This window comes from Echeneis naucrates, chromosome 20 (assembly GCF_900963305.1).
Source record: "Echeneis naucrates chromosome 20, fEcheNa1.1, whole genome shotgun sequence".
Lineage (NCBI taxonomy): Eukaryota > Metazoa > Chordata > Actinopteri > Carangiformes > Echeneidae > Echeneis > Echeneis naucrates.
In genome coordinates this window covers 14,914,871-14,936,607 of record NC_042530.1, presented here as the reverse complement: position 1 = coordinate 14,936,607, position 21,737 = coordinate 14,914,871, and the positions used below count along the sequence as shown (strand labels likewise).

At 39.8% G+C, this 21,737-nt stretch overlaps 1 protein-coding gene across 3 annotated transcripts; it reads right to left on the bottom strand.

Annotated features, from left to right (window-relative positions):
• Window positions 1-3,262: 3,262 nt before the first annotated feature.
• cnn3a (calponin 3, acidic a) lies at window positions 3,263-20,899 on the bottom strand. Of its 3 annotated transcripts, none has more exons than XM_029529101.1 (7): window positions 20,658-20,899; window positions 6,806-6,927; window positions 6,632-6,698; window positions 6,217-6,354; window positions 5,994-6,110; window positions 5,444-5,590; window positions 3,263-4,369 (listed from the first exon to the last, which is right to left on the bottom strand). In XM_029529101.1, exons 1-7 carry the CDS (start codon window positions 20,712-20,714, stop codon window positions 4,028-4,030), a joined length of 990 nt encoding a protein of 329 aa, XP_029384961.1. In that variant the 5' UTR covers window positions 20,715-20,899; the 3' UTR covers window positions 3,263-4,027. The 3 variants fall into 3 exon arrangements, with proteins under 3 accessions (XP_029384961.1, XP_029384960.1, XP_029384962.1); XM_029529100.1 differs by lacking the exon at window positions 20,658-20,899 and adding an exon at window positions 17,848-17,946; XM_029529102.1 differs by lacking the exon at window positions 6,217-6,354.
• Between the last annotated feature and the right edge of the window lie 838 nt (window positions 20,900-21,737).

Genomic DNA, 21,737 nt, shown 5'->3' with positions numbered 1-21,737 from the left:
AACATACACCTCATTCTGTTTTGGTGAGAGGCCAGCAGTTATAACTGAACAGGTCTGAAGCAGATCGGTAATGTGGGTGTCCACTGGGCCAGGGAAAATGATACTGTGCATCATTTATTAAGTATTTGGCCCAAAAAAACCTTCAAACATCTCTGGGCCCCTAGCAGCATATGTGCAGTGGGAGGGTAGCAGCGGGTTGGTTTCTGCCTGCGGTGGGCCAGGCCTGCAGGACTGGTTGTGTTTTATGCCATTCTTTCCTGTAAGGGCCCTCTGCGGTTGCTGCGGTTACCGTGCTTTTTGGACTCCCTCTCTCTAATGACTCTTGCGTTTTCAACCTGAATTTTGCAGTCTAGCACAAAGCAGCGATTATTCCTGAGCGGTGGATGGGTTGGGGGCAGGGGGAGGTCTGGGTTTAGGAGAGGCTTTGACTGAATGCCACTACATTCTCATGAAGCTGATTGGCTGTTGGTTCTTTGTCGTAAAACTCTCTGAAATCCCAGACTGCCTGACTGAGGCCACAGAGCAGACACATGCTTACCCGATCCACTCATCACAAAGGGGGGTGACTAAATTTAAACTCAGGGATGCTCATTACAACATCAGTAAAAGGGGCAAGTCTCTTAAAGTGCTCCTTCTTTAATTAAAGACCAAACAGGCTGAAGAAAAACGCAGATGTGTGAATGAGCTTTGACTGACTTCAATGCTATGCTGTGATATCACGCTGTATTATGGGAAATGTAGGAACCGATGTTTATTTGTTTTTTTTGACCCTGGGAACTGTTGGCCTGCATTCTTTTTCTATGACCTAACAACCAACAGCATGTGTATTTCAAGCTGCTGATGTTTCTGTTAAATGGCTTTATTACTTAGTGCTCTGTTTAAAAGAGGGTCCATGCTCCTATTCATTTTCTCTTGTAGCATGGTAGTGAGGTGGCTAGTTAGCTAGCTGTCACTAGGCATGGCAGCAGAACTGTAGGACTCACTGAGTGATGGGTTTGTGGGTGGTAAAGTGTCAGTGCCTCCACTTCAGGGAAGCACAGTGCAAAACCAACTTTGTCTCCACTCTGCTATCTCAAGTTCATCAGAGGAGCAGCAGCAATGTGTCCTGCCCTGCTCTATTCCCTCCTTCAGACTATTTGGGAGAGACAGGAGAGTTTTTATGCACTGCAGCTTGTTGTTCTATTGTTTACACGGTTTCGAGATAGAAATCTGCTGACCATGTGGTGACATTATCTAAAAATAGAACATTACATAAATGTTATGAAATGCAGTGTTTTGATCAGACTCTTCTACTAAAATTGAATCACCAATGTGCAAATGCGTCGTCAATAAGGGATGCTCTACTGCTGCAGCAGTAAAATGCAGTTGAACAATGCTGCACCGGGATAATACCTGAGGCTTTGAATTACTGAAGAGGAGCCAACATGTTTTCAGCTTGTCTGTTAGTCCATCCCATCCCAGGTGCCCTGAGGGAGCTTCAGATTTGGCATAAACATGCATTCAGACTCAGGGATGAACTGATTAGTCTCTTGTATGTGGTAGCTGAGGGCCTTTTTGAGGGACTTTGTTTAAACTTGTCTCAAACATTAACTTCGACTCAAGGACACAGAATTTGGTGGTGAAAGGTGAAAGGTCCCTGTGACCTCACAAACATGTTTTTTGTCCTACCTATAAAAAAATTTTACTCGAATGTCCGGAAATGTAAAATATGGTCAAGGGTCAACTTCACTGTGAAATCATAATGTTCTCCAAATACGACCGTTGACATTATTCAGAGAGGAAAGCCTGTGACCATATTTTGTGAAACCTGGGTTTGTGGTAGAGGAATATGTCCATGATGCATTCATTGTGATGAAGTCCTGTGTTTGAAACTGTATCCTCAGCATTTTCACTGTGAGCTGCCATTTTGACATGTTAATACAGTAACAGCATCCCGGAAAATTATGGACTGAAACGCAATCCAAGTCTCATTCTTGGCCTCTCAATGACGTATTTCCTGGTGGAAATTTAGTGTCTGATTTTCCAACATGTCTGGTATGCACCATGTGCCTAATAGGCACATTTTAATCGGAAGTCTAGCTACACCGTGAAAAGCTTTCTTTTGTTTAGGTGAGAAGATGCATTTGACAGTTTTCACCTCAGCCATTCTCTGTGAACAGCTTGCATACCACTGTAATGTTTGTTTTGCTGAGTTGTTGAAGCTCACTCCTCACGCACTGAGCTTTTGTCAATTTCCAGAAAGAGAGGGAGAGAGGAATTTGAAACAGCTATTTACAAAACTGCTTTTCAAAGAACAATGGATTCAGTGAATCCACACATTAGCCATGTTGTGTTCACTATAGAAACTCAATACATTTGCCATCAGGACTTGACTTGAAATATAGATGTTTTACTCTGCTAATGGGCGAAAAAAAGGAAAATGTATGTAAGAGTTTGTGCACTGGGTAATATTTAAGTGCTGCACACATTTTTGTGACAATCTTCTAATCATTTCCTTGATCACAAATAAAAACTTCCAATCTGATGTGGAAGGTGAGTCCAAAACATAAGCAGTGCAACAGTGTCTGCCATCACTACAGTGTACATATCCCCCACTATTCAGCTTTACTGGCACAGAATGAAGTTCTCTCAATTAATACCATGGTGTCCTTTACTGTGATGCTGGTAAATTACAGACCTCCATCTGCGGCTAAAGCTACTCAGTATACAGTGAGTCATATTTTAATATACAATGGTATATTTTATTTATACTTCTTTTCATTTATCAGTGTTTTTAATATGATTTACTTCATTGTTTTTGTCATGTGTACCAGCTGTGGTAAAAACATTTTTAGTTTATGTTCTCTTATCTAAGGATATGGTAATATATTTGTACATAATGTAATAAGGTTATACAATACCACATGGCCTAATTTACTAATTGTGAAAAATTAGTTAGTTGTGATATGAACTATATGGGGACTTCAGAATGTTCGCTTAGCTTAATGTGTGCGTGTGTTCAGACTGGGTTTGGAAGCTGGAGGACCCAGAGGGATCCGACAGGCACAGAAAGACCCACACTACAGTTTCGAAGCCAAAACCTTGTCACTTGATCACTGAAAAAGCCTTACATCATCACACAGACAATTTCCAATCCTCCCTTTCCATAATGTCAGGAAATCAAGTATTAACTCTGAAGGTGTAGCAGTGAATGTAGCACCTTTTTTTAATATGTTGGGAGATGTGAAACGTTTGGATTAACCGTTTGTAGGCATACTTTGAAGGATTTAAGGTTTTATTTATAACATACCATTTATTTTATGAACCATACAACAGTGGACTGTTTTGCAATGAGAGTCATCACAATAAATACAGTTTGGGAATACATAGGGAATGATATGAAGATATAGATCACGTGATGGCACGTGGAGGTCTAGCTGTAAAACAGTCAGCAAAGGTTTGGTCATCAGAATTTACATGCTCATCAATTTTAGAAAAAAATTAAAATAAAAATAAAAGAAATCCAGCAAATTAATGTGGTAAAAAAAAAAATTATTAAATACTGGTATCACAAAGTGTGCCCGGCGACAAACAGGGGGGAGGATACATGGGAAAAGGGGAGAAGGCACAGAAAATGCATGAATTCCTTTCACATGGATCAGTGAAGTTTCAGTCCATGAATAAAAACACTGCAAGGCAGCAGCTTCATCGCCTGCCAGCAAAGCAATCACTACTTCAGTGCTCCATCATTGAAAAATCTTTTAAAAAGTGGATATTAAAAAAGTATGCTCTTTACCTTTAAAAAAAACATAAACAAAAAAAACAAAAACACGTTCATCACTGTATCTCATTATTCTATGCTACTGTAACTTCTTGCAACCTTTGCTGCCCAGATGAGAAGAGTCTAGGTGAAGAAGGAAAGAGTTCAAGGCAGCGATTCATTTTATGCTTGAAGAGAACAAAAAGACTAGTGAGGATAGCAAAAGACTTGCTCTGTTGTGTAGATAGCATACACTTGTTAATACTTCTCTGGAGGTGGAGGTCAGTACTAATAGTCAATACCCTGGTCGTTGTAATGGGAGCTGTAGTTGTCATGGTAACCTCCATGGTACTCATCCTCCTGGAACTCAGCCTGATAGTCACTGTCGCTGATCTCGGAGCCATTGGTGCCGGTGCCCTGGCTGCCGTTGGTGTGGATGACCGGCTCTGTTGGTGGGGCACAGTACTTGGGGTCGTAGACCTGGCGACCCAGGCCATAGACGCTCATGCCCCTCTGAGACGCCACCTTGTTGGTGCCCATCTGGAGGGAGATGGTAGAGTTGTCCACTGGCTGTAGTGCCACTTTCTGGTCAAAGATGTCTCTGCGGGTACCAGGGGCTGACATGCCGGCCTGCATGAAAACCAGAAGCAGCAGGAACTTTACAACAAGCACTATTGGTATCAAATGCTGATTCTTTAAAGCTAGATTAATTCCTCAATCATTTACACTGATCCAGGTTATTTATTACAACTTATTTTGTGTGGTCATTCTTTGGGTTATTATTTTGGACCTATAGACGTATTTAAAACTGAAAAGTCTCAGGGGCCTGACGAGGAAACATACAAAGAAAGCCTAGGCTCAACTTTTTGCTGCAACAGTAAAAATCATCACTTGGCGAGTTGTTTAATGGACAGACACATATTCCAGAATGCATTCACAGTAAATGAACAACTGACTGGGGTATTTCAACTGTTTGCCTCATGATTGTTGTAATGTAACATGAGGTAAAATAAAGTTGTAGAACCTGTCTACGTGTTATAAACCTCTTGCACTGTGTTTTGAAGGACCTGGTATTCAAACTGAATTCCTGAATGGTGTTTCATGGCTCAGAGTTTGAAACATGCTTATAGCAACACAGCTGCGTTGTTTTAACCTGGGGCTGTACAAGGTTTCTCTGTCATACACAAAGTTGGAACTACTTCCTACTGACAAAATAGTTCCTGTGAGAAAGAAACTCTACAGAATAAAACCCAAGGTTGCAGAGGTCTTATTTTCTCCCTAAGACAGATCTGCAATATCTCAAAATCAAAAAACAAACAAACCAAAACTATCCACATGAATAGATCTTAGATGTAACTAAGAAGACTATTTTTGGGTGAGTAGCCTTCTAACATGCCATCTATCACATTTTTAGCTCAACAAATGTCTTAGGAGTCTAAGGGGTTTATGGTCTCAGCCTCTACAGTTCCAAGTCTTCATCTATGCAACATAATGTTTTTAAATGACTGACCCATTCAGAGGAAATAGAGCATAAAGCAGAGTATGAATTATGATGTGGCTACACAGTGACTGGTAGACTGTTCAACAAAATCAGTAGAAAGTATAAAGCAGGTCAGATCACCTTCTTCTCTCAAAATAAGTTAAGAAAAATATGTTAAATATAGTAGATCATTGTTAAAAGTAATAATGGTGAATGGTTTTCACCTGGCTTGCTCCTTTGTTGGTTCCCATCTGTAGACTGATGGTGGTCTGGTCGTAGGGTTTGTCAGTCTGAGTCTTTGGATCATACAGATGTCTTCTGGTACCATACGCGGTCATTCCAGCTTGACTTGCACACTTGTTTGTTCCCATCTGAGGAGAAAAAACAAATCACAGGGGACATTTTACAAATAGTACAGCAATGAAGATTGTGCTTTGTTATCTATAACTATGTGCTGCAAATTGGTAATTGAGAAATTAATATTCCTTTAGTTCTTGGTGGAAAAGTACCTTGTGCAACTCTGTGGGAAGTGTTTCTTTATTTAGAGGGTGACGTATCCCTGTTTCTCTCAACGAACAGAGTGCCTTATGGTTTATATAGCTCCTGAGAAATTCCATGACTAACTCCAGAGACATAAAACTCTCCAGGGAAACTGCTGAAGCTATTTATTTATTTATTTATTTAAGTGGTTATATTGAAAGTTGTAATCATAACATCAGCTTACGCTGACATCAGCCTCAAGCGTTGGGTATTTTATCACCACAGCATAATTACCTGTAGTCCAATGACACACTGGCCGGCCTTGATCTTCTCTTCGTCAAAATGTCGAGCTTGTTTGTCTGCATATTTCACCCCAATATCAATCTTTGTGTCCATACCTTTGGTCTTTGCCTGGCAGAAGGAGGGCATGCTGGTTAATAGACTGATGTGACAGTTCTGTAAGAATTGGACATGTGTTGCTCAGCAAACAATGACTCTCTGTACTGTGTTCACTCACCATGCTGGCCAGTGCGAGCAGTGTGGTCTGGACTTGAGTCATATTCCCATTTTCAAAGAGGTCATTGGCCTCAAAGATGTCATTGGGCTTTAGACCATAGGACAGGATTGCCTTGATGAAATTCCCAAGGTTTTCTAGCTGCAGAGACAAACAGAAGAAATAAACTTATGGCGGATGGGTCAGGTAACTCACAAACAAAAGCAGGTGTTTTAAACCTGAAGCAGAAGGTAAGAAGGCATTGTAAAAGGCAGTAAACCTGATGAAAGATAACTGACAATTTTTCTACTGCCAGTAGAGAAAACCCACAGTAGCCACTTTAATGAAGCTGAACCTGCTCGATATGACTGACTTCCATAAGACTTTCTTTAATGACTGTGTTACCAGCAGATGAAAACCCCCGACTTGATTGACTTACCTTGTGCCAGTTCAACTGCGACAGGTTAATTTTCTTTACTGAACCAGGCTGCAGCTTATTGATCAGTCTGAGAGAGGAAGGAAAGCATAACACTGATCAGAACAGGAGTCCTGCTGTCACATCAGATGTGTTTAAACACACACAGACAGACACACAGACAGAGAGAAAGCTTACTCGCAGAGGATGACTCCATCCTTCAGCCCTTTCTGGAAGTTCTCTCCAATGGACATTCCTGTTACCTCCTCAATCCAAAAGCGGAGCTCCTCCTCCTTCTGTGAGTCATATTTCTGAGCGATCTGAAAGATTAAAAACATCATGTTCAGTCTGCAGTTCTAAAAATACTAATAAGAACTCATACGTTCAAGCTGCCTTGGACACTTTGTCATTCAACAGCTGTATTTGATGAAGAGGAGCAGGTGAATTATGAATGAGAAAGCCAGCCATAATAGCCAGACTGTTTTAGCTTAACTAAATGTAGGACAGTAAAAGAAACACATGATTGAGGAGCTTTTATTCATCCTGGCTTTGCACACATGGACATAAAGACCAGAGACAACCGCTCTTAACAGACCTGCTGAGATACAAGTATAAATACAGATTCAGATCCCATGTGAGTCAAGAACCAGTTTGTGTTACTGTTTCTAGTGACTTACAAAACAGCAACTAGCTTTCAAAGCATGAAAACAGACAGTGCCTGACCGTGACTAGCTCACATCTAGCCAATCATGAATTTTATCATGATGAAAGTCTCAGTCTGGTTTCACAAACCATCATGAGAAATGATGTGGGGACTTTAACACCTCATAGATAACTTTAGATAAAATCTAATCAAATTTGCGTCACACTGTGGGTTGAGAAAATTAACTTTGTTCTCTTTTGTCTGGGTGACAAACAAGTGATGATTAAATCAATTAATAGAGTTAATCAAAAACATTAAGGCTGAATCAGAGGGGTTTTACATTACACAAACACACTACCAAAAACATAGCCAACACAAATCAACCTAGACCCCTAAATCTTATTATATACACACACTTTAACAAATCAAATGTAAATGACAATATGGTCACGGGCAATATGGACAGCCTCTTTTTTTTGTCAGTATCTGCTTGTAATATTTCTTTCCACCAATGAACAAAAGTAAAATAAAATAAAATGAAAGAAGTAGTGAATCTTTAGTATTTGATATACTGGCATCACTCTGTAGAGAGCAACAGATTCACAAATGATTTTGGACCCGTGTCTTTCTTTGTTGGTCTTCACTGTCAGTGACAAGCGACAGGTGAAGAACAATACATTCTGTTGAAGCCTCATGAAGCCTCAACACCATGTTTTGCTTTGACTGCACAATCCCATATAAGACTGAAGAGAACATCATTATGCAAGCTGGCCATTTCTGCTACAATTGAGTATAGATTACTTCAAGGTATGATTCTATTCTTCATGTCTTCCTATAAGTGATAATATCATTTCTCCAGGAATGACTGTAGGAGAGTGCTACGTAGGTTTTTAAAAATATGTTACGTAAAGTATTATCGGGACCTTTCAGATGTCTGAGAAAGGACTTAAAGCCTGCTGTCTAACAGCAGGTTAGTGTTCACTTACTGAATCCCACTCTTTTCTGTCTTGGTATAATTATATAATCCTGCTAATTCTCTTAAAATCTACTGAGGAATCTGACTCGCTGGGTCATTATTTAAACCTGTGTTTATCTAAAGTTGTGGTGAATTAAATACTGGACAAAAATTTGTTTATTTGCACACCAATCTGTGACAGAGCAATCCCCACCATGGCAGAGTAGTTCTAACGGCAGGCTTTTCAGCCACCTCCCACCCCTAACACGGTCATTCAGACTAGCGACAAACTCTTGACTGGAATGCAAATAGCGCAAACTGCAAATTGTGTGTGTGTGGCCGAAATAAAAAATACTCTGCATTTTAGTTATGAATCAGAGACAGCAGAGAAAGGATATGGTTCACTTAATTGTTTCCTGTATTTCCTGTTTCTCCACCTCAAGAATCTTTAGGAAACCAGCAGCAGCTTTGAGACCAGACTGTCTCTGAAACACACTCTTGCTGAATGTCACGCTAAAGCTTGTTTCTTTGCCTAATGATATTATTATTGTTATTTTCATTGAAATGCATTTGAAGGACTGCTATGATGATGCAATGTGTTGATTTATGTACATGTGTGAGCTGGTGTTAACAGAAAACAGATTGTCAGTTGTATTCAGCTGATTAGTTGCAGAAAAACATTAATAAAAAAAGATGAATAGCAAAGACATTTAAATTCAGAATTACAATGTAAAGACAGCAAGGTCAGCAACACTTATAACTTATAACTCCATACTCATGTTGCTTTCACCGCTGGTAGTTGAGATTGATGAGACACAAACAAACATTGTCCTCGGTTGTGACTATGTCAATGTTTAAGAAAGGTCTCAACATACAACATAACTGAGTTTTTGAACTTAAACAGGGTAAGCAGCAAAAGTTTAAATTTTTGTGTCTCAAAATGTCCAGAGTAGTGGTGATGCCAGGGGAAAAAGCCAGAGACATAAGGGAGAGATGCATTTTCAATTAAAACATAAAGAAGTAGCCTGAAGTTTGATTTAAGCATTGAACTTGAAACATATCCTCTATCCTGTCCAATAATGTAATGCTCGCACTGTTGTAATCAAAAAAGAAATGTGGTGCATAACTGTTCAGATTTGGACAGTGGTGGCTTCGGAAAAATCAGACCAGAATAGACAGGGAATAAATTCTCACTGATCTACATGTTAAGTGTGAAAGTAGTACTTTCAGTGGACTTAAAATGAACAGCTTTAAAAAAAAAATATAAACCTCTATGCTAATGAAGCTGAAGAGATATTTTTGTTAATGTAAAACAGTCCAGTAAATCTTACTGTAGAGTAATCCTCCTCTACTTTGTGTAAACAGCCTTTTAGTGTTGGCTAACACGGCATAAATATCCCAAAGACAATCTGCTAATCCACACCGGGACAGAGTCTCCTTCAGTTCATGGCCAGAGAGGAACCACAGGGGTGAAACCATCTGTAAAGAATCCACTTTCTGGGGGACAGGGGACAGACTCATAGAATGTTGGTTTCTCTTGGTGTGACGCTCAAATAACTAACTATATATAGTTACTTGTTTGAATTTAATGAATGCATTCATTAAACTGTTGTATCCATTTTTGTGAGTTACTAGAAAGCAGCTTCTTTTACAAAAAATTCTGCATTTCACTTTTCTGTAAAAGAAAGAGCAGCAGCAACTTTTAATTCTATTATTGCTGAATCAAACAACTGTGTTTGTTTGTGCAGGGGGGTTATGGTGTCATAGCCCAGAGTGGAAGTATGCAGAGTAATTTCTTAGATAAACTGATACAGAAACAGAGATATGAGGTGTGGTTAAAAAGCACGCATGCACCCAGATGTACTACAACCAATGAAAGGTAGTTTTTGTAGTTTGGGACCAGACCAGTGAATTCAAACGTGGCAGCTTCAGTGGCAGTGAAGCACAGCTCATAGAGGCAATTAGGAGATTTTAAAACCCACAGTTCTGAGCCTCTACAATGCGGGGGAAAACCTTACATCCTTAGGACAGGACTGCACATTCACACTGTCAGTATCAGAGCCACTTCTATTTTCTGAAGACATCATTATCCACTATGGCTTGAGTAAATGTCCAGAAATGTACAAGACTTTCCACATCATTCAAAAAAATTACCTAGTGCTGTCTTAAAACAACTGCAAGGAGTCATGTAATCACATGCACTGGCAGAGATGCATACAAGCCTAGTGAAGAAACAGTGAGCTGCTAGTCACCATGCAAATCAAGCAAACAGATCTGTTACAACTCATCCCAAGGTTTGTGCTGCTGTTAAATGTTCAGAGCCTCTGTGTGAGACACTTCGAATGATCGTGGGTGTTTTTAAAACTTATTTCAGGGCTGCAGCTCACTCTCTCCTCCCTGCGCTCAGTGTGGCTGCAGTGACTCTGGTGCACAAGTACAGTCCAGCACAAGTAATAAATCTTTTTAGAATGTTTACCCTGAAATATGTTACAGGAAAAGAATTAAAATGAGTTTCTTTGCCCCAGTGTTGTATTTACATCACTACCAAATGGAGTACTTGCGTTGTAGATTGCAGATTTTAGCCAATTCCACTGCTGTCAAAAGGCAGATGTTAGCAGGTTTTAGTGGGTTTGACTAATGGAAAGGGGGCTTAAGAGTGATGATGTTCTTCAACATCAAAGTAAATCAGTGATAATTTCCTTGGGTATTACATCCTTTGTCCATCCTGCAAACAGGAACCGCTATGAGCTAAAACTACACACTTCTAATGATGTCAATTTTCCACAACATACTGACTTTGACGAGAGGCTCAAGATGTCTTCATTTTGGCTATGGGGGAATTCCACAGTATGAGATTGGTTTAGTTATATAGGAGTTTGAACACCACCAATGCTCATGGTGAAAAGGCATTTTTCTCAGATTTTAATTCTACTGCGTCCCCTAGGTTTTTTAAGTATTGATAAAACTGCTCATTTTAATTTTGCATACCATGAGTGGGATGAAGACAATTCAAGTCATTCATAACTGCACAACACCAGTCCAAAGTTAGGAGAAATAATAAGCACCGAAACCTCCCAGGATTTCTTCAATACAGACAAGAGCATAATAGGTTATACGATGAGTATAACATCATCACAATCACAGAATTAAAACAAGCTACCAGTACTGGAAAATTTACTGTGATTCATTTGTGTGCCAATATCTCTCATTTAATCTCCTGTAAAACAATCAAACATCTGGTTGTGTCTAATTAGTCATGAACAGTCCGAAGACATCAAGTTGAATTTGGTATGGTTCCTTGAAAAACTGTTCATGATTTTTCTTTTACCATTATCATCAATATTTTGAATATATGACTACAGCTGTGTGCTGTTATATTTTTGTTATATTGGCCCTTATTACAGTGATACTATGATAGACAGGAAAGGGACAGAGGGAGGGGATGGCTTGCAGCAAAAGGCTACAGGTTAAACTCAAATCTGGTTAGGACTGAACGTCTCTTACCCCATGACCTCAATTCCACTCAAAACCAAAAGAGCACCATTGTGGCTTCATATTTAACCACTACTCACACAAACGATATATTACTTTAACAAAGGCTTAAGGGTCTCCATAATGGTCATGAAACTACACAGCCTCCAAAACAAAACCTGCCCTCCTCCAGTGGAGCAGTCAAAGCTGACTCTTTTTGTGCCTGAGTCCCTGAGTGTAACACCAAAGCCCCGGCTCATGCAATACAGACAAAGCCGCAAATCTTCACATGCCCTTTCCTCCTCCAAGTTCGTGTTAAAAGCCAAATAGGATGTTTTGTTCCAAACTATGACTCAGTGGAGCAATGGAGTTAAAGGTTACATCTTCGGCCTCGGGGTTAAAAGTTGTCTCACTCAGGAATGAATGTGAGGCGATGTGTGTCCGTGGAGTTTGACGACATGGAGGAACCCCAGCGAGGGGCCAAAGAGCCTGAATGATTAGAAGGAAGGCATTTTTCTCTCCTGTCCTCTCCCAGCACTTATTTTGGAAAAGCATTGCCAAGAAAGAAAAAAAAGTCAGGCATTGGAAAAAGGATCTAATTCTCTTGATGGAACCATTAAACTGAGCTTCTGAGGGAAAAATCTGGAAGGTTACAATTTGAGTTTGCTGGAAGTGAAAACCAGACAACCCCCATCCCCTCCCCATTTCATCTCTGTACCCAAAGGCATTTCCTGATGACAGCACAAAAACTGCATGCATTTGGAAAATAGGTTTAGTGAAGTCAGTACTACAGCCCAACACACTCATAAGGGCCCACAATCACAGGTTGGTCCGACCTAGCGGGTGGTAAATTTTACTGTGATACTGAGAGTGATTATCACTGTGGTTTATCAGTACGAAGCTGATTGCTGTTCGTCACATCACACACATGGCCGGGCACTGAACCAAGGCTGGGCAAACAGAGAGGCTGCTATTCATCAATGTATAACCAGCTAAGACGCTCAACACAACACATAGTGTGGTGAGTCGAGCTATGTCATCAGCTAGGAGCACAAGCGGAAAAGCAGAAGCAAGAAAGAAAAAAAAATGAACATTTCGGGACAGAAGGAGAGATTCAGGGCTGCAGCTACTCCACTGACTGTAACTGTGAAAATTGGTGGAACTACAGTGTGAGAGCAGTGTGTTAGCTGTCAATTTAAAAACATGTGCAAGAGTTTAACCCATGAAGACCAAATCCTTCTGTCCTAAGACTGGATGAGACGTACATACATACTATGTCATTACATAGTTTTGACGTGAACAATAAAATGTATTGTGATTTACTGGATTTGCTTCATAGGTTTTAGTGTACATCCAGTTTTCAAAAGATGTCAAATATGTTGAAGACTGAGGTTTTAGAACATTAAAATGAAATTAAATGGTGATGGCACTACGTTCTGCAGGGGTGGGCAAGATCAAAGGCAGATTTTGCAAGCCGTTACTTCTGTTTTTGCTGCTCTGGTCTTAATCTTGACTAAAAGTTATGATTCCCTTCATTGATACATCTGCCTGGTGACCACTACGTGTTGCCGAAAATGTTGCCTACTGTCACAACCAGTCAAACTTCCTGCTTGGATCATAAATAGTAACCATTTCGATAACCTTAAATTTGAAAGTTCAGTGGTTGTTAAGCAGCTAGCTCCCACTAGTTCTGCCTCATATTTGTGTCTTCTGTTTCATAGACAAACTGTAACATCACCATCTTGGGCTGCATCTGGTAACTGTAGATCAAGTCCTGCTCAGGTGCAACTGGTACACATGCTGTTACCCATGCTTCAGTATGCAGCTTAAGTTAGTGGGCCAATTAAAGGTTAGCAAAGGACAGGCTAGCAGTTATCTTTTAAAATTAAATCTAAATGAAGCAACTTTTGCTGGCAGTATCTGTAAAAGTTCCAACACTTATTTGTGCTAATCTGCTGAAATGACTAACTTCCAAGTACCTATTATATGAGGAACATGAATGTCAAATGGCAATTTCACTGGAAAGTAGTTATCAGCATCCCCTACAAAAGAGATAATTCAAGATTCAACTTATTACTAACTTATACTTACTTCATTCAAGTCAGGAAAATATTATGGCATTTCCACATAAACAAAAATCATAAAGAGAACCAGTACAACATTAGGCTAATAAATGTTACACACATTAGAGAACATGTACCTGATATACAAACAAGGTTTTGAACAACAAGTTCATAGCACATGTCTGACCACAATGGGAATGAAGAGTCCACTTGGATGTCAGGCCACAAATTCTTTGCCAATCATGATCCCAGACATGATAGTCAATAGCAATCAGACAGACCTAGGTCTGTCCCTGTGTTTAACTTTCCTCAGTTACAACTGGGTTGTTTCACTTCACACACAAACACAACCAATCTGTTGCCTTGAAACACCAGCCAGTTGCCCACCCACAGGCAACTTGAACATAAGAGGGGGGTAAAAACAAACAGATGCTTCAGGATGGGGGTTTTAAAGATGCTGAAGAGTTCAGTTAGCTTTGCGTGCTGCTTTTTGATCACACTCAACATTGTCACATCATTAAGAAAAGGTCATAGGTAAGTTCATGATCTTGTGTGTTTGTAAAAACCGATGTATGTTTCTAACAACAGTCCATGATAAGGTAAATGAGGCTCCCAGTGGTGTAACCTGTTCATGAATGCTGTTCATGTTTAGTTTTATTTGCTTTACAAGATAATGTAGCTCTACAAAACTAATCTGAGGGCTGGGCGGTGTCATCATGAATAGGAAAGATGTGCGGGTGAGAGAGTAGCGTTGTGTTTCTTTCATGCTTGTGGTACAAAATTACACATATATATTTATATTTTGTTATAGATTATACACATAAGGCAGCACCTATCCCTTAAACCATGGTCATTAATAGGTATTCCACAATCTGGGTTCAGAACCAGTACATGCACAGACATTAATGAGAAATGATTGTGTCATGACCATCAACAGAAGTTATACAGTCTATTCAGTTTGCTCCTTAATGAAAAAAGCGTTCCCATAATAGAAGATTTTGGCCATGTTAACGATGGCTGAAGTTAAGCTTTCGTGATTAAATAAAATTAGATATTATTTACACATTTAGCTTTGACTATTTGCACGTTTCTGTGTGAGAGGAGACAAACTGGCAGAGCCTGATGAGTCAAGCTCTGGAGTTCATGACCCAAGCGCAGTGAAAGATATGGGTTGAGTGGAGATTTGCAGGAAAGAGATCTGTTGTTGTCCGAGCAGTTAGACCTTTAGCAAACACGTCCACCCCACGTCAAGCATGACCTCTTGACAGGAAACAGAAAACATGGGCCTGGAGTAATCTGAGGTGTATGAGAGGAGTATGCCACGATTACAGGTTTCACTTTTCTCTTAATACAGACTACTTCATTTCACTTTGTGGAGGATTAAGGTTGTTAATCCTTGTATATGATTGTATATGATCCTGAAACAAAGCTAGACACAGAAATAATTGGTTAATTCAGTAATATCCCAAGAGAGCTGTTTCAAATTATTCTGGAGGTAAACACTGAATGTGTAAAAAACTTGAGTGTAGACATGACATACACAAATGCATAGGAAAAAAAAATATGAAAATCAGTCTTCATCAGACTTTATGATTATCAAAACACAAATAGCACATTGGTGGCTGTTGTACAGATCAGGTTACATTGTGAGTTTATGTTGTAATTCTGAGGAAATGCATAGAAAATAAAGATGCATGTAGGTGTGACAGTGGAGAGAGAGATGTGGGACTGAAACTTGGATGATTTTCTGCTTCCTGTTCATAATCGTCTACAGCTCAGTACTAAACTGATAACTGGAGCCTCCTTAGCTTGCAACATCGACCTCACTTGAATATTTTTTTCAAACATGAGTCTATGGATTGCTATGTCTTTTAATGCTGGCAATATCAACTTGGCTAGCCTAGTTAGACATTAGATAATCATGGATTTTTAGTTAAAACAAAGTTGTGTCTGATTATGTTCAACTGCTGCCAGAGAGCACAATATTCTGGGGCAATCCCCACAGCCAACTGAAAGAGTACTTCACCTGCATAGACACTGTAAACAAAGGTGGAATAGGCTGAAGGGGAAAAACCAGCACACAGCATCATTACCAAAATCTTCCTGGTTAATGCTCAATATCTGTGAAACAAGAATTCCAGCATGTCTTAAGCACAGAGGGAAAAGCAGAGGTGGATGCAAGTAAATCTGGGTGTAAATTCCCTTCCAGAAACCTCCAATCCCCTGTGACTCTACAAGGATACACGGTACGGACAATGGATGGATCAATATTTTTTGTTATTACTGAAAAGTTACATGACAGTAACAACCCAGGTCCAAATCCAAAATCATGAACACACAGGAAAGTAGCATGAATGATAAATTTACACCACACAACTATCAGTGATAACGTTGCACCGTTGGCCGGCCAGACAAAGTACGAGACTTTCTACACCGGCAATTGCTTTCTAATAATTGAGTTTTCAGACCTTGCTTGCAACTTTTCTATTAAACAAAAACCTCTCTTTGACTTTCAATTGAAGAAACATGGAAGAACTGTCCCATGGTCTGGCTTTCCCTCCACAGATACAAAGCTCGGCTGACCACAGAGCAACTATTGGGTACGAGCTTCTCACTTTTTCTCTGGAAATCACTGTTATCTTCAACGTATGTATTTAGTGATTTGGATGGAGGTTTTGTGCTAACAAAAATTATATTAGCTGATTTGTCTGATTTTAGCTGTAAAATAGGTTCCAATCATGTATTGTTTCCACAAACTGAAGGTAAACTGAGCTACAACTGACTTATACTTGTAAGATGTGTTTATAGCCCAGGCTTATAAACGCAACTGAGCCGAGTTTGGATTGGATCCACACACAGATGGTTGGGGTCCTCCAGAAGGGGTTTGTGTTAAAGAATCTCAGGAATGTTATATCTGCAGCTCAGAAAGGAGTATGGACTACTGATCACACATTATGCAATGGAACACAGATGGGCCCCTGCCTGTCGTCTTCCTTTTGTGCAGTGCACTCTCTGACAGGGGAGGTTTTACTGCAATGAATGACAGCAGGGGGAGAAAAAAACAACCCTTACACTTTTTTTCTTAGAACTTTCCAGGTTTTGGCATGACTTAATCCACATTTGCAAATTACGAGCACTTAAGCATGCTGTAGACTTTTGGTTGTGGCCCATGCATACACTCCACTATAGACAAAGCAATCATAAGCAAAGGACAAAAGTGCACTAACTGTATTACTTTCCATCTAGTATGTGAAATGGAGATCAGATTAATGGAAAACCTTCCCCATCACATCCAAATCAATGACAAGTCCAATGGAAACATTTAACTGCTAATCCTTTCATCACTCTGTTTGAGGTTTAAAGTCCTGGCTTGCCCTTGGGAACCACAGCTAAAACAAATCTTGTAGCTACACTGTAGTTCTCCATCATGTTACATAAACTTCACCTGCAGAGTTTACACAGTCACCATGAAACATTTTCAAAATTAGTGGGTTGATATTCATATTGCTAATTGCTACTAAACTTATGTTACTTTCTTAAGCTCACAATATACAGCTCACGTAGCATACAACTGAAAAGTAAATAGCCTCAACTAAAAGTAAATCTTTTAACCTTCATGAAGCTCAGATTTATAAGAGGACTCTTGAAAATTAATATACATCAGTTTAACAAAGGCAACCAAACACAAGGACAACCAGGTGTACACAGTTAAAACATATAGGTATACATGTCGCATGTTGTTAATGTATGTTAATTAAACATATTTGATAGCAGATCAAATGAGTTGGCACATTTGTTATTTCCCAATTTACTTAATCTAAATACTGGGGGCTCTGTTTCATGACTGATATGATGACCATCTTAGATGATTGATTTGATAAGAAATTACCTGGTAGTTTCTGACTCCTGGCACCAATGTGATGTGATCAGCTAAATGTATCAATCCAGTCTGATTGGACAGTGGTGTTAGAGAGCAGAGCGTCTTTCTCCACAAATGACCTTTAGTCCAATACAGATCCAAAAATTCAACAAAGGATGCTACATTCTGTCTATAGAATCAACATTTACAGACCACTTAACATACTAAACCTGTGCATGTTTGTCAGACCTTAAAGTCATTCCCATCAATGTGTCCAAATAATGTTGCGTTGTATTTTTCACTTATGTAAGCAGAGCCCATCCTCCACACTGTACAGCAGCTTTGGAACACTGGTAGGCCGAGGTGAACAAAACACACTGCAGAGCAGAGCAAAGAAAGATCAGCATGTGATCAAGTTTGCTTTAGTTGAATTTGAGCCATTAATAAAGTCCTCAGTATCAGTTCAGTGACTCTAGCATATGGTATCGGTTGGCTGACCTTCACTGATAAAGCTATCATTTTTAGGCAGCATAGTTAATTTTTTTTCATTGAAAAATAAGGAGCTAGAATATAACTGTTTTGTCACTTTTGCTGATTTGTACAAAAAAAAAAAAAAAAAAAAAGTGATTCGGTTTCATTTGTTTTAATAAAATGGTACCAGCTTTGCATACAGCATAAACCTTTATAATTTGGACAACAGCCTATGGCCTTTCATTATTATCTTTACTCAGCCCATCATCTAATGTCTATTTAGAGTCCAAACAGCTAATTTCTTAAAATGGCAGTTCCACTCCTAAGTTCACATGAGTCACTTCCTGTTGAGACAAATATTTTCCACAGTGACCATACACATGCTTGAGATTTTAATGGGACAACCACAAGCTACTTGCACTACTTTGCATCACTCTTCTGTTGCTGACCTATCCTGTGTTTGAGGTTTCACTGTTGTAATTTTAAAAAGGCAGAAATTAGTTGCCTTTAGTTATCTGGAGGAATATAGACACACAACTATAGTTTAAGGGCCCACAACAATTGGTTTTTAATGTTTTAAGGGTAACTACACCCTCAAACTCTGCCAGAACCCTCCATTCCTGCATATTTAACAAATGTAACAGAGGAATGGATGGTTAACAACTGTAAGGGCCAAGGCCTTGTGCTGATGCAACCCTAACCCAATTGAAGCACGTGATGGCCATTTCAAGGGGTAAATGTCCAGGCAGTTATGCTGTAGCAGAGGTAAGAACTCTGATACTTAAGGTTGTCCAGTGTGTGTGAGTACATTGCCATGGTCATGCTGGGTGCACAGGTTAATGTTATTGTAATCGAACGTAGATGTCAGTGAACCAGTGTGATTTTTTTCATGATGGAGAATAAATCGTCATAAACAATATTGTTTTTCCAGCTGCACTCATCAAGCATAGCTAAGGTAACTAGTACAAATTATGTAGTAATGCAGTTTACACAAATTTTTTCCTTCCCCAACTTGTGTGATTGTAACTTCCTGTCTTTCCTGTCTTCATTACAGGAGCAAAAATGACTGAATTCTCATTCATGAATAAATAAAAACGTTATCAGATTGGTGGATAGGTTTGCATATTTACCCATACCAATTTTTTTTTTCTCCAAGTAAGTGAGACAATTCAAATACTAGTACAGGTACAGAAATAGCTCAAATTATTTGTTATTTGTAAACATTACATTACCATCATAAATTTGTCTTTTATATATAAAGACATTTAATGTCAATGTGCTCTTTAAACAACTCAAACAAAATCCAAATCATAAATCTGTGGAGGCTAACCATATTCAAAGATACATTGCAGTAGGCTTTGATGTGAGCAGTAATGAATTTATGATTACTGTCTGACTAAATGCAAAAACTGGGTTTTAATCCAAATGTATGTCAAAAGAATAGTGCAAGAAGAGTGTGTACTAAATACAAACGCACAATGATAAACCCTTGAGCAGAAGACAGAGCTGATTTGAAGTTGATGAAGAGACTTTGCCTAGAGGTGTGCACTAGTTCTGATGAAGTCATCCTCCAGACATTTAACTCCAGCTGTCTGCATCTCTGTATACTGTCTGGCAAACAACTTTCATCCTTGGTTTTTTGGCTTTAACTCACAAAAGCCGTCATTTCGCCGCAGAGCCTCGGGATGCACATTTGCCTTTTAATAACAGAAAGCGCCTCTAATCACAACACTGCTACGTGGCAACCTGATCACAGCTCAGTGCAGCGCATCCACACACAGACGACGGGGAGAGAGCGGTCGATGTGGCCGCCTATAGGCTCCATATGAAGACAGCCAGCCGGACTCCGCAGCGGCCAGGACCCCGCCTACACAAACAGTGACTTTGGGCAGGCTTTTTCTTTTTATAAGTGATATTCAGGATTATTTATGGTGAAAGGACACGACACGGTGATTTTTTTTTTCCCATCAATACAAATTCACCCAACAGCTTTGAACTCCTTAAATACAGGTTTACGGTGCTGCTGCGGTCTGGTCCATAAACAAAGAGGGACGGAGGAAAAGCTGGTTTCCCATCACTGAGGGGGGATGAGCGGCTTACTGTTCAAGTGTGGAACAGAAACTTTAAAGACGATTTACTGGTTGCATATCTCAGTAAAAAGTTAGGAAACCTCGGTCACGGACCTTTAAAGAGCTCGAGGCTAATCCTGCAGGCAGGCCTTAACACTGTGTAACCCCCCTCCCTCTGCTTCCAAACGAGTCACATTCTTCTCTGCTGCCATTGTTGGTGCTCAAGTTGAGGTTGGAAGTTTGCGGAGCTGCAGGTCAAGTCTGCCGGCGCATGGAGCCCGGCGGGCGGAAAACGGGCTCCTGCAGTTCGGGTAAACCTGGGAGAGTTTTGGGTCTGGAGCTCAGAGAGTTCAACTTGGCTCGAACTTTTTTTTTTTTTTTTTTTTTTTTTCCCCCAACGGGAGAAAGTCCCAGAGGTGACGGACTGTGTTTACACAGAGCGTTAGCCTAGCCATTATTTTTTTCCTAATAATGAAGCAGCTTTTGAAAGAGACAAAAAAAAAAAGATAAATTACTTACTTTGCTCCTCACTTCAGCAGATAATCCGTAGGCTGGCCCCTTATTGAAATGAGTCATTTTCTTGGTTTGGCGCGTAAAATCCCCCCCCCTAAAAAAACAAAAACAAAAACAAAAAAAAAAAACAAATGTATATCCTTGGCTTCAAATTAGTGCAGATTTGTGGCGAAGGAAGCTCCTGCTTCTGTCCGTGAGAACACTCCGGGCAAAGGGAGAGGAGTCAGTCAGGGTTCACTGTGAGGAGCACCACACTCTGCCGGACTGGAGCCGCCTGCAAAAAAACAAAAAGAGCCCAATGATTGACGCCGCGGCGACAGCCAATCAGAGCAGCCGGCGTGTCTGGGGCCACGCCCCACTCGTGATGCTCTTCTCCTCAGTTTACCACTTTGAGGTGACACAGTGTATCAGTGTCAGCTGAAAAATGCCAGAAATCAGTGCAATGTGTAAAGGAGTTCTTAAAAAAAAATGGATACTTCTCTTACTCTACATTCCAATTAAATATTCTGTCTCAGGTCTAAGGTGGCGCATCTAATTTAAACATCGAGGTGGGTTTCATTCAACCTCTACGGGGAGGAGGGGGGAGGTAAGAGAAAATGGAAAATCTGAAAAAAAAAAAAAAGATATCTGGTCTGGTATGGTTATGGTTAAATTGGATCCAGTAGGCAAAAAAAAAATCCAGCATCAGTTATGTAAAACCCAGTTGTCTCTTTGCAAAGCAATGACTCATTAATGATGGAAAATGACAAGCTTGAATATTTTTATGAAAGCTTCATCAGTCATGATAATTTTCTAACCTTGCAGACAAAGCACTCCATGATGAAAATCATCTCACTGAGGTTTTTATTAAGAAGCACAATCTTTTTGCTTTCAAGCAGCCTCAGTTCTCTATGTCATGGGCTCAACTAGACTACATCGCATCATTTCTGCAAATTGTCTCCCACACATTAAAAGTGATGCTTTCCTGTTCCACCACATACTAAAGGTGGCCTACTGGACTGGGGTCTGGAGACTGGGGAGGCTGCTAAAATTAATTAAGCTGACACATGTTCTATACTGAGGAAACTCAATAAACTCAATAAATCA

Coding starts and splice junctions, on each gene's coding strand:
- cnn3a (XM_029529100.1), bottom strand. CDS start 17,919: ATGGGCTCTGCTTACATAAGTGAAAAATACAACGCAACATTATTTGGA. Junction 6,928..17,847: donor TTGATGGGAATGACTTTAAG/GTCTGACAAACA, acceptor TTAATCTTTCAG/ATCGCTCAGAAATATGACTC. Junction 4,370..5,443: donor CCAACAAAGGAGCAAGCCAG/GTGAAAACCATT, acceptor GTTTTCATGCAG/GCCGGCATGTCAGCCCCTGG.